The following is a 15,973-nucleotide window of genomic DNA, read 5'->3' on the forward strand; positions in this document are numbered from 1 at the left end:
AGGATTCCAGCATTCTATGGTGAGCAGTGAGACTGTAAATATACACACCGTTTATCTCCTGATGAGATTATCAGAAACTAGTCTCACTGTGCTAATCGCAAAAGATGCAAGTCAACAAAACACGATTGTTAATGATACATTGTGACCATGCAACGAATACTCAAGTGAAAACTAATCATACAAGGAAATGTATGTTACAGTATCACTGTCACACAATAAATAATATTCAGCAACCCTGAACATAGAGCTCTGCTAGTTTCATATTGAGCACTTGGTAATAAAATCTTCTCTAGTTGGCATATTTGTTCAATATCCACAAGTATTAACTTTCATTGGATGAAGCAAGTTAAAGAATCTCACACAAATTAAATGTCAAGGCCACAGGACAATTAAGCCCCATATACAATAGTAAATTAATCTGAGAAGAATGAAGTGCTAAAGTCCAGAGGGTTAGTTTCCACAAATAGATACAAATTTAAACTGGAGGTCTGTGCTATTGAGCCCTTTCTAACAATAACAGAGCAAGTTGTTCAATAATTGAAACATTTAGAGACTAAAAGCTGAAATCTGAAAAGATGTGGAAATTAAAAAGAAATAAAATCTGAACAGTGCAAAAGGAACAATACAGTACATTAAAAAGCTGATGAAAGTTTTATTGCTAGTGAAAAAAACGAGCAATTATCTTGTTCAAGTTTAAAGTGTTAATAGGTAACATGCACTTAAAAGAAGAGACTGGTCCATTGGCTGTGTTTAATTTTGCCAATTTATTTGATTTCCATCACTGATGAATAAGACCATAAGACATAGGAGCAGAAATTAGGCCATTCGGCCCATCGAGTCTGCTCTGCCATTCAATCAAGGCTGTTAAGTTTCTCAACCCCATTCTCCCGCCTTCTCCCTGTAACCTTTGATCCCCTTACCAATTAAGAACCTATCTATCTCAGTCTTATATACACTCAATGACCTGGTCTCCACAGCCCTCTGTGGCAATGAATTCCATAGATTCACCACTCTCTGGCTAAAGAAGTTTCTCCTCATCTCTGTTCTATAAGGTCTTCCCTTTACTCTGAGGCTGTGCCCTTGGGTCCTAGTCTCTCCTACTAATGGAAACATCTTCCCCACATCCACTCTATCCAGGCCTTTCAGTATTCTGCAAATTTCAATCAGATCCCCCCTCATCCTTCTAAACTCCATCAAGTAGAGACCCAGAGTCCTGAAACGTTCCTCATACATTAAGCCATTCATTCCTGGGATTGTTCTTGTGAACCTCCTCTGGACCCTCTCCAGGGCCAGCACATCCTTCCTGAGCTATGGGGCCCAAAATTGCTCTCAATATTCTAAATGTGGTCTGACCAGAGCCTTATAAAGCCTCAACAACACATCCCTGCTTTTATATTCTAGTCCTCCCGAAATAAATGCCAACATTGCATTTGCCTTCCTAATTACCGTATCAACCTGCAAGTTAACCTTAAGAGAATCCTGGACTTGGACTCCCAAGTCCCTTTGCACTCCAGATTTATGAATACTCTCCCCATTTAGAAAATAGTCTATGCCTCTATTCGTCCTACCAAAGTGCATGACCTCACACTACCCCACGTTGTATTCCATCTGCCACTTCTTTGCCCATTCTCCTAACCTGTCCAAATCCTTCTGCAGCCTCCCTGCCTCCTCAATGCTACCTGTCCCTCCACCTATCTTTGTATCATCTGCAAACTTAGCCAGGATGAATAGTAAAGAGTTATAACCTGGTGTTATTAACAAAAACTTATTTAGACTGCAATTGCAAGCATTTTAGAAGTATTACAGCCATATAATGGCCTATTTCTCTGTTCCATGGCTCTCATGTCATTATTTTTCCTTTCAATTTGCATTTTGTTTCTGCCACCTACTGAAAGTCAGCCCCTCCCCACACTTATTTATCCATGTAATCTTTCCCCATTAGTTTGTCAGTTGATTTATATTTAGCTTTTATGACAAAACTCAACTCAACTTTTTGCATTATAACTTTATTTTATCTGAACTTGCTTCATAATATTCAACTTGTCTTAAATTTTAACTTGCAACTTTTTAAAAAGCACCCAGTCTATAAATCATTCACAGAATGTATTTTTCTATAGTGTACAGTACCCCAGTCACCAGTATATCACAGAAGATATTTTTCTACAGTGTTGAGCACCCCATTCAAATAACAGAGCAGAATTACCAAAACCTAAAGTGTGAATGTATAGAATTGGAGAAATATTCCAAGATAGATATAGAAAAAAAATCCATGGTGCTTCTTTATAAAGTGCCAAAAAACAAACCTTAAAAAAAATAACCAAATATCTATTACCAGTACCCTACTGTTAGGCTCTACACTGGAGCAGTGTCTCACTTTCTGGAGCCTATATTCCATTAAAGGCAAAAACATTTCACAGTCCATCAAATGCTTCAGGTTATGGTCAGAGACTCACCCTTACAATAATAATTGTGACATTAAATACTGATACTGAGTGCATACAACTGTACTATTTTTGTTTGTGCCCCATATCAAGATTTAACTGTAATAAGATAGTATGAAGTGCTCAATCTTATTTCCAACCCTAAAATTTCTGTATGTTTCCATAGGAATACTTAGATCAATAAATTATTAATTTTAAAAGGCAACTCCAATTAGCTATGTACTTAAAAAGACAAAGGCACTCTTCCTAAGTGAAAAATCCGTCTATTGATAGTTATTAATTTCAGAGAGGGCACTTAGTCATTGGTGATTTCACTACCAATAACCAGATCCTTAATGAGGTCATATTTGTTCAGTTAATACTGCAAACTTCGAACTGTTGCTAAAGATAGAACTCAGTGGGTGGAACTTTCGTGGGCATGTTAAACAGACAATATTGGATTGATACCCATTACGCACCATGCCTGACCACTTTGTATCAACTTCAATGGAGAGTAAAATCAGACAGGGTGTGTAATGAGCAGCCAATCTGGCATTGATTGCTGTTTTATGTCCCAAAGTTGAAAGTTTGGTTGGTTATTTATAATTGCTGCAGTTCTTAAAGAAGTGTCACGCTAGAAGAAATTCCAAAAATGTTTGTCCCAGAACTTGCCCAAGTGAGTGACTCAGAATATATACAACAGCTCCAGGCTGTCTATTTAATTAAGTACAGATCTAATGGGAAAAGGACTGCTATTATCTGAAGTTTCAGAAAAGAAGACGCTCCAAAAACAAACCTAAGAATATACATAGAAAACAAGTGTAGCATGTGCAAGTCACCATTTGACTGCCAGTTCCTAAATAGGAAGCGCTCCACAAAGTGGAAAGATTTACAGGCCAGAATCTTGTGCTCTGGCTGGTGGCAAAGCTTGAAGGCAGGAAGGGCATTTACTTAGGCAAGATGGTGCCGTGCTGGGAAGAAAGCCTTGTGGTCAACGTTCTCCATTATCCCCACCCCACTACCAACAATTGAGGCCCTTAAGTGGCCCATCAATGATCACTTAAAGGCCCCATTCCACCGCCACTGGTATTAACCAGGCTGCAGACGAGCCTGTCACCATGCAGTGCACGTGGCAGGTAAAAACTGTGCACCTAGCTTGTCAGCTCAGGAGCTGGGGAGAGGTCCCTCGATCAAAGGCACTTAGTGCCTGATCGAGGGACTGGCCATCAGGAAGTAGTTGCAGTGGGGTGGGTGGGGGGGTGGGTGGTGTGTGTGCTGTTGATAGCCAACATAGTACCCTTGCTAAACAAAAACAGAATTACCTGGAAAAACTCAGCAGGTCTGGCAGCATCGGCGGAGAAGAAAAGAGTTGACGTTTCGAGTCCTCATGACCCTTCGACAGAACTTGAGTTCGAGTCCAGGAAAGAGCTGAAATATAAGCTGGTTTAAGGTGTGTGTGTGGGGGTCGGAGAGATAGAGAGACAGAGAGGTGGAGGGGGTTGGTGTGGTTGTAGCGACAAACAAGCAGTGATAGAAGCAGATCATCAAAAGATGTCAACAACAATAGTACAATAGAACACATAGGTGTTAAAGTTAAAGTTGGTGATATTATCTAAACGAATGTGCTAATTAAGAATGGATGGTAGGGCACTCAAGGTATAGCTCTAGTGGGTTTTTTTTTATTTTATATAATGGAAATAGGTGGGAAAAGGAAAATCTTTATAATTTATTGGGAAAAAAAGAAGGGGGAAACAGAAAGGGGGTGGGGATGGGGGAGGGGACTCACGACCTAAAGTTGTTGAATTCAATATTCAGTCCGGAAGGCTGTAAAGTCCCTAGTCGGAAGATGAGGTGTTGTTACCCCAGTTTGCGTTGGGCTTCACTGGAACAATGCAGCAAGCCAAGGACAGACATGTGGGCAAGAGAGCAGGGTGGAGTGTTAAAATGGCAAGCGACAGGGAGGTTTGGGTCATTCTTGCGGACAGACCGCAGGTGTTCTGCAAAGCGGTCGCCCAGTTTACGTTTGGTCTCTCCAATGTAGAGGAGACCACATTGGGAGCAACGAATGCAGTAGACTAAGTTGGGGGAAATGCAAGTGAAATGCTGCTTCACTTGAAAGGAGTGTTTGGGTCCTTGGACGGTGAGGAGAGAGGAAGTGAAGGGGCAGGTGTTGCATCTTTTGCGTGGGCAAGGGGTTGTGCCATAGGAGGGGGTTGAGGAGTAGGGGGTGATGGAGGAGTGGACCAGGGTGTCCCGGAGGGAGCGATCCCTACGGAATGCCGATAAGGGGGGTGAAGGGAAGATGTGTTTGGTAGTGGCATCATGCTGGAGTTGGCGGAAATGGCGGAGGATGATCCTTTGAACGCGGAGGCTGGTGGGGTGATAAGTGAGGACAAGGGGGACCCTATCATGTTTCTGGGAGGGAGGAGAAGGAGTGAGGGCGGATGCGCGGGAGATGGGCCGGACACGGTTGAGGGCCCTGTCAACGACCGTGGGTGGAAAACCTCGGTTAAGGAAGAAGGAGGACATGTCAGAGGAACTGTTTTTGAATGTAGCATCATCGGAACAGATGCGACGGAGGCGAAGGAACTGAGAGAATGGGATGGAGTCCTTACAGGAAGTGGGGTGTGAGGAGCTGTAGTCGAGATAGCTGTGGGTGTCGGTGGGTTTGTAATGGATATTGGTGGACAGTCTATCACCAGAGATTGAGACAGAGAGGTCAAGGAAGGGAAGGGAAGTGTCAGAGATGGACCACGTGAAAATGATGGAGGGGTGGAGATTGGAAGCAAAATTAATAAATTTTTCCAAGTCCTGACCAGAGCATGAAGCAGCACCGAAATAATCATCGATGTACCGGAGAAAGAGTTGTGGAAGGGGGCCGGAGTAGGACTGCAACAAGGAATGTTCCACATACCCCATAAAGAGACAGGCATAGCTGGGGCCCATGCGGGTACCCATAGCCACACCTTTTATTTGGAGGAAGTGAGAGGAGTTGAAGGAGAAATTGTTCAGCGTGAGAACAAGTTCAGCCAGACGGAGGAGAGTAGTGGTGGATGGGGATTGTTCGGGCCTCTGTTCGAGGAAGAAGCTAAGGGCCCTCAGACCATCCTGGTGGGGGATGGAGGTGTAGAGGGATTGGACGTCCATGGTGAAGAGGAAGCGGTAGGGGCCAGGGAACTGGAAATTGTTGATGTGACGTAAGGTGTCAGAGGAATCACGGATGTAGGTGGGAAGGGACTGGACAAGGGGAGAGAGAAGGGAGTCAAGATAACGAGAAATGAGTTCTGTGGGGCAGGAGCAAGCTGAGACGATCGGTCTACCGGGGCAGTTCTGTTTGTGGATTTTGGGTAGGAGATAGAAGCGGGCCGTCCGAGGTTGGGCAACTATCAGGTTGGAAGCTGTGGGAGGGAGATCCCCAGAGGAGATGAGGTCAGTGACAGTCCTGGAAACAATGGCTTGATGTTCAGTGGTGGGGTCATGGTCCAGGGAGAGGTAGGAGGAAGTGTCTGCGAGTTGACGCTCAGCCTCCGCGTGGTAGAGGTCAGTGCGCCAGACAACAACAGCACCACCCTTGTCAGCGGGTTTGATGACAATGTCAGGGTTGGACCTGAGAGAATGGAGTGCAGTAAGTTCAGAGAGAGACAGGTTAGAATGGGTGAGAGGAGCAGAGAAATTGAGACGACTAATGTCGCGCCGACAGTTCTCAATGAAAAGATCGAGAGAAGGTAAGAATCCAGAGGGAGGGGTCCAGGTGGAGGGAGAATATTGAAGATGGGTAAAAGGATCTGTTGAACTGGGAGAGGACTCCTGCCCAAAGAAGTGAGCCCGGAGACGAAGACGGCGGAAGAAGAGTTCAGTATCATGCCGAGCCCGAAATTCATTGAGGTGAGGGCGTAAGGGTATGAAACTAAGTCCTTTGCTGAGCACTGAACGTTCAGCATCGGAGAGGGGAAGGTCAGGGGGTATAGTGAATACACGGCTGGGGTTGGGATTGGAAGATGGGGTGGGGACGGAGGGACAGGCAGGGGTGGAGGGTCCTAGATGGGTGTTGGTGTCGATGAGTTGTTGGAGCTTGCGTTCCTTAGCACTTGAGAGAAAGAGAAAAAGTTTCTTGTTGAGGCGTCGGATGAGCCGAAGGATAAAATGAAACTGGGGGCACGCGCAGCTTTGAAAAAGGGTACGGCGGTGCTGCTGGAGGGAGAGGTCGAGTGTGTTCATATGGCGGCGCATGGCACTGAGAGTGGATTTCAGAATGTGACGGGAACAGCAGTCCGAGAAACGTTTTATGTCCCGGAGATACCTGTAATCCTGGGTGGGTTCGAAACATGAGGGGTGGAATTTCAGTTGAAATCCATGTGGGGTAAGTCGGAGACGGAGACAGTCACTGAGAAAGGAGATATGGCTGTGAAAGCGGGTTTTAGTAAACACCTTGTCAAACACTAGGAGAGAAATCCACACTCCACCCTGCTCTCTTGCCCACATGTCTGTCCTTGGCTTGCTGCATTGTTCCAGTGAAGCCCAACGCAAACTGGAGGAACAACACCTCATCTTCCGACTAGGGACTTTACAGCCTTCCGGACTGAATATTGAATTCAACAACTTTAGGTCGTGAGTCCCCTCCCCCATCCCACCCCCTTTCTGTTTCCCCCTTCTTCTTTTTTTTCCCAATAAATTATAAAGATTTTCCTTTTCCCACCTATTTCCATTATATAAAATAAAAAAAAAAACCCACTAGAGCTATACCTTGAGTGCCCTACCATCCATTCTTAATTAGCACATTCGTTTAGATAATATCACCAACTTTAACTTTAACACCTATGTGTTCTATTGTACTATTGTTGTTGACATCTTTTGATGATCTGCTTCTATCACTGCTTGTTTGTCGCTACAACCACACCAACCCCCTCCACCTCTCTGTCTCTCTATCTCTCCGCCCCCCACACACACACCTTAAACCAGCTTATATTTCAGCTCTTTCCTGGACTCGAACTCAAGTTCTGTCGAAGGGTCATGAGGACTCGAAACGTCAACTCTTTTCTTCTCCGCCGATGCTGCCAGACCTGCTGAGTTTTTCCAGGTAATTCTGTTTTTGTTTTGGATTTCCAGCATCCGCAGTTTTTTTGTTTTTATCTATAGTACCCTTGCTGTCTTCTCCCCACGACCCCCACACAATCACACCCCAGCCACCCACCCACCCCGACATTACTTCCCTGTGGCCTGGGTTGCTCTGCAATCCTGGGCTCTGGTGCTTATCCTTCCAGCAGCAAGTACCACCTCCCCAGTGGCGCTGCTGAGCACAACAGCTACCAGCCTCTGATTGGCTGACAGCATTCAGTAGGCAAGACTTGATTCCAGGGGAAGGCCCGCCACTGCCTGATTGGCTTGTGGTTCGGCTGGCCTACCCAAAAAGATGCAGGCGAGACCCCCAACACATCAAAAGATTCCACCTACAGAATCAGTTAAAGGATTCTGAAAAGGATTCCAAATTTTTCAGCACAATTGAAGTATTGTGCACAGTCTGACTGGTGTTTTCTTCCTTCCAGAGTGGGTAAGAATGCACATTTATAATTTAGACAGATTGGCAAAGAGCAATGCAACAAGTTTCAGATGATAGAAGATGCAGCTCTCCTCACAGAATATAAACCTTAACTTAAAAAAATGTATCTGGGAGCAAGTCAAAATTGTAACAGATAAGACTCAAAACAAAACTAAATAAATAGGTGTAAATCAGATCAGGCTGAGCCATCAGAAGTCAATTATAATTGCTGTCCTAATTCTCCAAGTGCATGTTGTAGGGCTGTGAAAGGGCTCAGAAACATCAGCCAAGGACCTATCAAAGAATGAAGGGACCAATGGATTATGGGTTATGTTCATCACCTTGCTAAATTCATTTGCAATCAGACTATAGTGATGTAATAATCTATGAAGTCACTTTAAAAAGTACGTGCAAGTCCCATAAAGATACCATGAAAATAAGCAAAACAAAAGATAAAAATGAAGTTTAAACTGTGTCATCAGTAGGCGGCTACTTGGCGAAGAAGATGACTACTTATAACTGGAACATATTATTGGCATTCAGAAAAGTTCAGACTTAAGAATTAAACTTCAACAATTTATTTTCAGAATCCTTGGTACACCTCACATAAACATTGGGAACATAATTAGGCCCTTTGGGCCAGTCTACAGTTCAATTAGATCATGTCTCCACCCCCTTTACCAACCTTCATTCCATTTTCCATGATAATTGTATTTTTGTCTTGAAAGGTCAAATTTTCTCAACATCCACATCTTTTTGGAGGTGAGTTCCTGGTTTTAATTACCATTTGTCAGGGATCTTGTTTCCTGATTTAGCTCCTGGATGACCTCACTTTAAATTTTAAGATTATTTCCCTTGTTCTTTCTTTCTTCAAGCAGTTTCCTTGTACCATACAGTGTACTGGACAGAAACAGTCCAGTTGGCCCAATTGTTCGCCCAATTGTTCTATGCCTACATTTATGATTCACATAAGCCTTCTCGAACCCTACTTCAGCATATATATTCTATTCCTTTCTCCCCCACGTGTTTATCCAGTTTTCCCTGAAATGCATTTATGCTATTTCCCTCAGCTATTCCTTGTCGTAGCAGGTTCCTTATTCTGAGCATTCTCCGAATTAAGAAATTTCTCCTGATTTCCCTATTGGCTTTACCAATGGCTCTCACATTAAATGGCCTCTAGTTTTGGACTGCTGTACAAATGAAAAATATTTCTTATATCCATCCTATCAAACCCATCCATTATCTTAAAGAACTTGATCAGGTTACCACTCAACCTTATATAAAAACAAAAAAACTGCGGATGCTGGAAATCCAAAACAAAAACAAAAACAGAATTACCTGGAAAAACTCAGCAGGTCTGGCAGCATTGGCGGAGAAGAAAAGAGTTGACGTTTCGAGTCCTCATGACCCTTCGACAGAACCCACTCAACCTTCTCTTTCTAGAGGAAAGAGCCTTAGCCTGTTCAGCCTTTCCTCTTCTACCCTTTCAGTTATGATATTGTTCTTGTGAAACTTTCTACACTTTCCCCAATGCCACTACATCCTTTTACAATATGAAGAACGGTCCACAGTACTCCAAAAGTGGCCGAACCAAGATTCAGTATAGCTAAGTTAACTTCTCTGTTTTTCAGTTCTTTCCCTCTGCAAATTAAGCTCAGTGCTTGATTTTACTTTTTCAAAAAATTTAATTGATTAACTTGTGTCACTACTTTTAAGGATCTGTGTTTTTCCAAATCCCTCTACCACATTTAGATCCTTAATTGTCCAATTCTTCCTACCAAAATGCACCATTTCACACTTAGGGATATTGAAATTCTTTTGCCAATTACAGACCCATTGTGTAAGCTTATTAAAATGTCCTGCATTTTGCTACATTCTTCACTTATATTAACTAAACTCCTCAAACTCATGCAGTCCACAAATTTTGGAATTTTACTTCTGATTAGGGCCCAATATTGGTCCCAATATTGATCCCTGTGAGGAACTACTTCCCACCTTTTACCAGCCTGAGCACCCAACGATAACATATACTCAATGTTTTGTAGCCAGTTTGCTATCTTTCTTTACCTGTCCCATGACTCCACATGCTCTGATGTTAGTCATGAGTCTATGTGGTATCATATTGAATGCCTTTTGAAAATATGATTACACTGTCTACTTTTTTTTTGTTATTCCTTCAATAAAGTTGGTCAAGCATGGCCATGCCTTTTGAAATCTGTGCTGACTGCTGTCATATTTTTGGTTTCTAGGGCAGGATTTTACGAGACCCAAAATGAGTTTGCAGGCTGGGGCATAAAATTCCTCGAATGGCCTTCACACCAGACTCCTGCCCGCCCTGACTTCTCTGCAATTTTATGCTGGGTTGGGCGAGGCAGAGGCCAACCTGCCCGCCCTTGCCCCATTTGAGGCCCTTAAGTGGCCAATTAATGACCACTTAAGGGCCGTTTCCCACCCAGCCTCGATTGTCAGGCCGGCAGGAGTTAAGGGATGTGGGAAAGCCAGAAAATGATCCCACTCAGGCTTTGAGCAGGAAGTGGTGGCAGGGGTGTCAAACATAAACAGCCTCCTTTCAACACTGGACATACCCTTGGAAGATCTGATCCCTGCGGGCGCTCCCTCCCCCTGCCCCCTACTCTCAGCCGCTCCAGCAATACCCCCAACCGACCACGCCGACCCCTCTCTGCCCACCCCAACCCCAGGCTTCACCTCTCCCACCTACCTGTCCTGGACTTAAACTTTGGGAACTGCTTGCAGTCCCAATCCTGTCCACTGCAGCTTCTGCTGCCATAGGAACCAGGCAGCCGCCAGCAAATCAGATTGGCTGGCAACTCTCTGATGACGAGCTGTGTCCAAGTGAGGGGAGAAGTCCCGTCTCCAGTCAATTATTGTGCATTGGAGGGTTAAATGGCTGTGGGGGCGCATTTGCTGCTGACTTTTCAGATGGCAGGAAGGGAAACCTCAACCTAAATATCTTGGCACAGCTGTTTCCTCTCCCCCCCACCTTTTAAGAATACAAGAATATGAGCCAGCCTATCAAATCCTTTTAAACACCTCAATCAGACCACCCCCTCCAGCTTCTATACTTGCATTTAACCCTCTAGGCCATGATATACTTATAGTGAATCTGTTTTACACCACATCAAAGGCCAATATATTCTTCCTGTGGTGTGGTATCCAAACTCAATACAGTTCCACTGATTGGGCCTGACCAAGGCTCTACACAACTGAAGTATATCTTCTTTCCCCTTGTTTCCAGCTTCCTTGAGATAAAGGCCAACACTCCATTAGTTTTCTGGATTGCTTTTTGTGCTTGTCTACTTTCTTTTAATGATTTATGTACTCTAATGCATGGGAACATCACCACCTGCAATTTTCCCTCCAAGCCACACATCATCCTAACTTGGAACCAAATCACAGCTCCTTCACTGTCACTTGGTCAAAATTCTGGAACTCCCACCCTAACAGCATTGTGGATGTACCTACATCATGTGAACTACAGCGGTTCAAGGCGGTGGCTCACCCAACACCTTCTCGAGGGCAATTAGGCAACAAATGCTGGCCTAGCCAGCGACACCCAAATCCTGTGAAAGAATAAATTTTTAAAAAATCTCTCTTTGCTCCTCTACAGTTTCTAGTTTCTCACCATTTAGAAAATACTCGTATTTTTCTTGGGTCCAAAGCAGGTGACTTCATACTTGTCCTCCACTGAACTCCATTTGGCTTTGATTTATTCAATCACTTTCTGTGTCTCTTTGCAACCTCTTGGTCCTATCTGCATTATTTTGTGTGATATGCAAACTTGGATACAGTATACACCTTCCTGGGGAGAAATTCATTCACAAAGCACTGCTTCTAGCAGAGCTACATAAATTCATTGGAGCAGGTCGTGCTAGAAGCAGTGCTGTGCAATTGGATTTCTCCACCTCTAATAGCAAATATGCTATAAAGTTGAAATCTTGAACAGATTCCTGGGAAACACTTCTTGTCACATCCAGCCAATAATAAGTACCGATATGTACCCCAATTCTCACTGTCTGTCTCCTATCACTCAGCCAATTTCCAACCCAAGTTAAAAGAATACCTCCAAATCAATGCACTCCTCATCTTCACCTCAACATGATCCCCCAAAAAAGCTTCACTTGGAAGAAATACTGATTTTCTGCATCATCACCAGCCAGCTGGAGGTCCGGCGAATTGTTTGCTTGCAGAATCTTGCCTACTCCAGAAAGAAACAGTTGCCTGGGAGCGTGCAAAAGCAAATCCAACTTTCCCATTTCCTTGAAATGTCTGCCCAGACGATGACTAGGTCCAGAGCAGGATCTCACCCCCTAGTAAGCTGCAAGTGCTGGCACAGCATGCTGAAGTTCTAATGCCTTAACACTGTCTCAGTTAAAACATTTTCCAGTTCGCTAGTCATTTCTGAGTTTCTCATTCTTCTCCATTTCTGGCCACTTCATTTTCTCTTGTTATCATTACCAATCATCTCCAAAGACAGCAGAAGAGAGGAAAGTGGATAAAAAAGACTGAGGAGAGAAAGAAGGAGCAAGAGGATAGGAGACAAAGAAGAAGCAGAGAAAGAAAACATTAACTGTTGGTGAACAACCATGCCTTCCACAACAAACTGTTCAATGCTGTTTTTTTTATTTATTACACAATTGTTTTGAAATCAAATATACATAATTCAAACAGCACTCTCTGAGAATTGTTCAATGCTTGCCTCAAAGGCCTCACCCAATACCAAAAACCAGTGGTATCACTAGGCTGAACAAATGGGACATCTTCTGAGCAATTAATTTAATTACACAACCCCAGACTTGTACTGGGTTTGGAACTTTCCTCAGTACTTATGCTTATTAGGTGTACACCCTTTGGCATTTATGAGGAGCAACTATTTCAAATGTTGACCACTATTGTGATCTGGTGATACAAGACATTATCTGGAAAGTGCACAACCCCAGGCATTTTACAAATGACGATCTGAAAACAGAGTGCTACATTTGTTTGATGAACTTAAATGAAAATTCATGGTTAAATGGGTAAATGCATTATGTTATGTGGTAATGAACCATAGAGGCAAAGAACATTATAGTTCCATCACCCAATTGTGCCTAGTTAGCAGATCTCTGCTGGCATAGTAGTACATACTACAGTAGCTTGGGGGAGGAAGGCAGAAATCCATTTATGGGGGTGGCTGGACATGCTCTTAAACAGTGACTCTTGTGAGAAAGCGCCCAGCTGTGATAATTCAGTGAGGGAAGAATTGGGATTGTCGGAAATTCTGCTGCATTTTTCTGTTATTTTAAGTCACCAAGAAAATCAAAACTAAGTTGTGACCATTCCATATGGAGTGGCCACAAAGTGTGAGATTCAGTAGGTGTAGGAAAAATTCCTTACTACACTGAAAACAACAGAATGAAGTTAAAGTGACATTGAACTATGGACAGACATTAATGAATGGCATCACTAAATGAGACCAAGTTCCTAGTTTATAGGGGAAACACAGCTGGAAGCAAAAAGTCGAATTTACACAATAAATTTCTAACACAATTATTGTAAAGAAAACTTTATACTTTAAAACAAATGATGTTAAAAACTGCAACCTCCTGGTCCTTATTCTAAGCTCAGTGCTAATATTCGCAGGACATATCAGAAGACTCATGTGCCAGGATTTTCAATTGATGGTGGGTCAGAAAGGGGTGCAAGTGTGATTTGAAAATTGCATCCCCAAAAGAGGGAGGCATTGGATCTCACTGCCTCTGGAACGTGAACATTTTCAAAAGGAGGGCAGGAGAGGGGGAAATGGAGAACCAGCTTGCCTCCAATTAATGGCCCATTTAAGATCCTTGAGGAGCTTGTTAACTGACTGGAGAGGACAAGGCAACGATTTTCAAAGTTGCAATTGCAAACCTGAACAGCCTGGTGTACGTTAGTGCACAGCTGTTAAGTTCAAAGCAGGCAGAAAAAGGTTTGTTTTAATGTTGAAAAATTTCAGGAGCTGAGAGATCTTGCGCCAGATCACATGCTTTAACTTCCCTATGACCATTTGTCCATTTCTGTGCTCGGTAAAGCTGCTGGCCCTCCGAGACACTGTCTTTCTCTTGTGCAAAGCTGCAGCAGGCCCCATCATGGCTGCCATCTGCCTTTGCTGTTTGTGCTCTGGGGGCAGCTCCCCCTTCCCGATTATGCTTGACGGCACTAATTTGGCACCAAGCTCACCTTCAGTCCAATTAGGGCATTCACGTTTCAAGATTGTACTGTGTGTGACTGTTGTAGGTGAGGTGCAGTGTCAGGATCCAGAAACTATCAGGTTCCCAAAGTCATGCCCATAGAATTAGAGAAATTAATAGCACAGCAGAAGGAGGCGATTTGGCCCATCTTGTTTACAAAGGCTGATAAAGAGTCAACCAGTCTATTCCAATTTCCCAGCTTTAAGTCTGTAGCCTTGCAGCTACGATGCTTCAAGTGCATATCCATTACTTTTTAAAAAGTACTCAAAAGTTTCTGCGTCTACCACCCTTTTAGGCAGTGAGTTCCAGATCCCCACCACACTCAGGGTGAAAATACTTCTCCTCAACTCCTGTCTAATCATCACAAATTAAATACCAAACATTTGGAATATGCTCCATTCAATCCTAAATAGAAGAATTATCACAAGCAAAAGACACAAGGCACTGACAGGGTAATGCTCACAGCAGCATGCACTAGTCCTATTGGCATTCCACACGGTCATCACAACTCTTTTCTCAATCTACAGTGTAATATGCTGTGCAAATGTTTATTGTTGAATGTAATGTATGGCATGGTGTTGCAACCAAAGCACAAATGGAATGAAACTAAGACCCTCCTTATCTGAGGATATTTCAGTTGAAGTATCCTCTTTCTGGGACATTCCAAAGCTTTCATCTTGAGAAATGTTCCACCACGGGCATTGCATTCCTATCCACGCTGGGTGCTTCTTGGTGTACAATATAGGAGCACAAGCACTTTACTAACCTGTCCTTTCCAGACACTACAATGTCTTATACCACCAGGTTACAATATCTGTCAACATTTGAAGTGGTTGCTTCTCACAAATGACAATGGGTGCACAGCAAATAAATTGAAGGTACTGGGGAAAGTTCCAAACCCAGTGCAGGTCTGAGGGTTGTGTAATTAAATTAATTGCTCAGAAGAGTCCCATCGATTCAGCCTAGTGACACTGGTGGTTGATAATATTGGGTGAGGCCTTTGAGGCAAATATTGAACAATTCTGAGAGAGTGTGCTGCTCGAGTTTTAAATATGTATGTTTAATCTCAAAACAATTGTCCTATGAATGAAAACCAGCTATGGACAATTTGAGAGTTGTGCAATTATTCGTCTACACTTCCCTACCAAGAAATGATTTCAAAAGAGCACACCACAAAACATCCAGATTTCTGTGTGTTTGCTATATTTTTTTTGACTCCTTGCAAATGACCAAGGCCGGATTGTATTGGAGAAAGAGCATGCGTTCTCAACGCATTACGAGTGGTGTTTACATCTGACAAAATAGCTGTTATTTCATTGATACTGTCCTATCTGCACCGTGAACACTAGGTACTACATTGCTGCAACCAAACGCTCAGAAAACGGGGAAAGATCGGACGGCTGGCCGCGGAAGCTGAAGGAATGCTACACCGACAGCGAAGCGCTAAGCCGGAGTCGTGATGTGCCGCCCAGCCGAAACCTCGCTCGCTCGCAGCACCAAAACAGTTAAAATAGAAGTGCTTACCAAAGTTTGCTCGTAGTGGAGCGCCCCCCGGTTTGCTTCGGCTCCAGCCATGTCTGTATCTGCCGGTGAAACCCGCACTCTTGTCAATTTCAGCCTCGTGGAGCGCACCACTTGACGGAGACAGAGGGGAAACGCCGCCTCTCAGCCACACACACACTCCGCCTTGTGAGTGCACCTGGCCCGGGGGAGACCCTTTCCTGTGGGGTACCGATGTTCTTTCACACTACCCGACCGCAAACAGCTGCTGCTGCCAGTCTGTTTGGGAG

General features: G+C 43.7%; 1 protein-coding gene across 1 annotated transcript in view; it reads right to left on the reverse strand.

Moving 5' to 3' along the window:
• Positions 1-15,765, reverse strand: part of LOC121269216 (chloride channel protein 2-like) — a 611,614-nt gene extending 595,849 nt beyond the window's left edge. Inside the window, exon 1 of the mRNA XM_041173762.1 lies at positions 15,708-15,765. Within this exon, the coding sequence (XP_041029696.1) occupies positions 15,708-15,758 (51 nt within the window). The 5' untranslated portion in view covers positions 15,759-15,765. The remainder of the gene's footprint in view (positions 1-15,707) is intronic.
• Positions 15,766-15,973: the final 208 nt, after the last annotated feature.

Source organism: Carcharodon carcharias, chromosome 2, assembly GCF_017639515.1.
Source record: "Carcharodon carcharias isolate sCarCar2 chromosome 2, sCarCar2.pri, whole genome shotgun sequence".
Lineage (NCBI taxonomy): Eukaryota > Metazoa > Chordata > Chondrichthyes > Lamniformes > Lamnidae > Carcharodon > Carcharodon carcharias.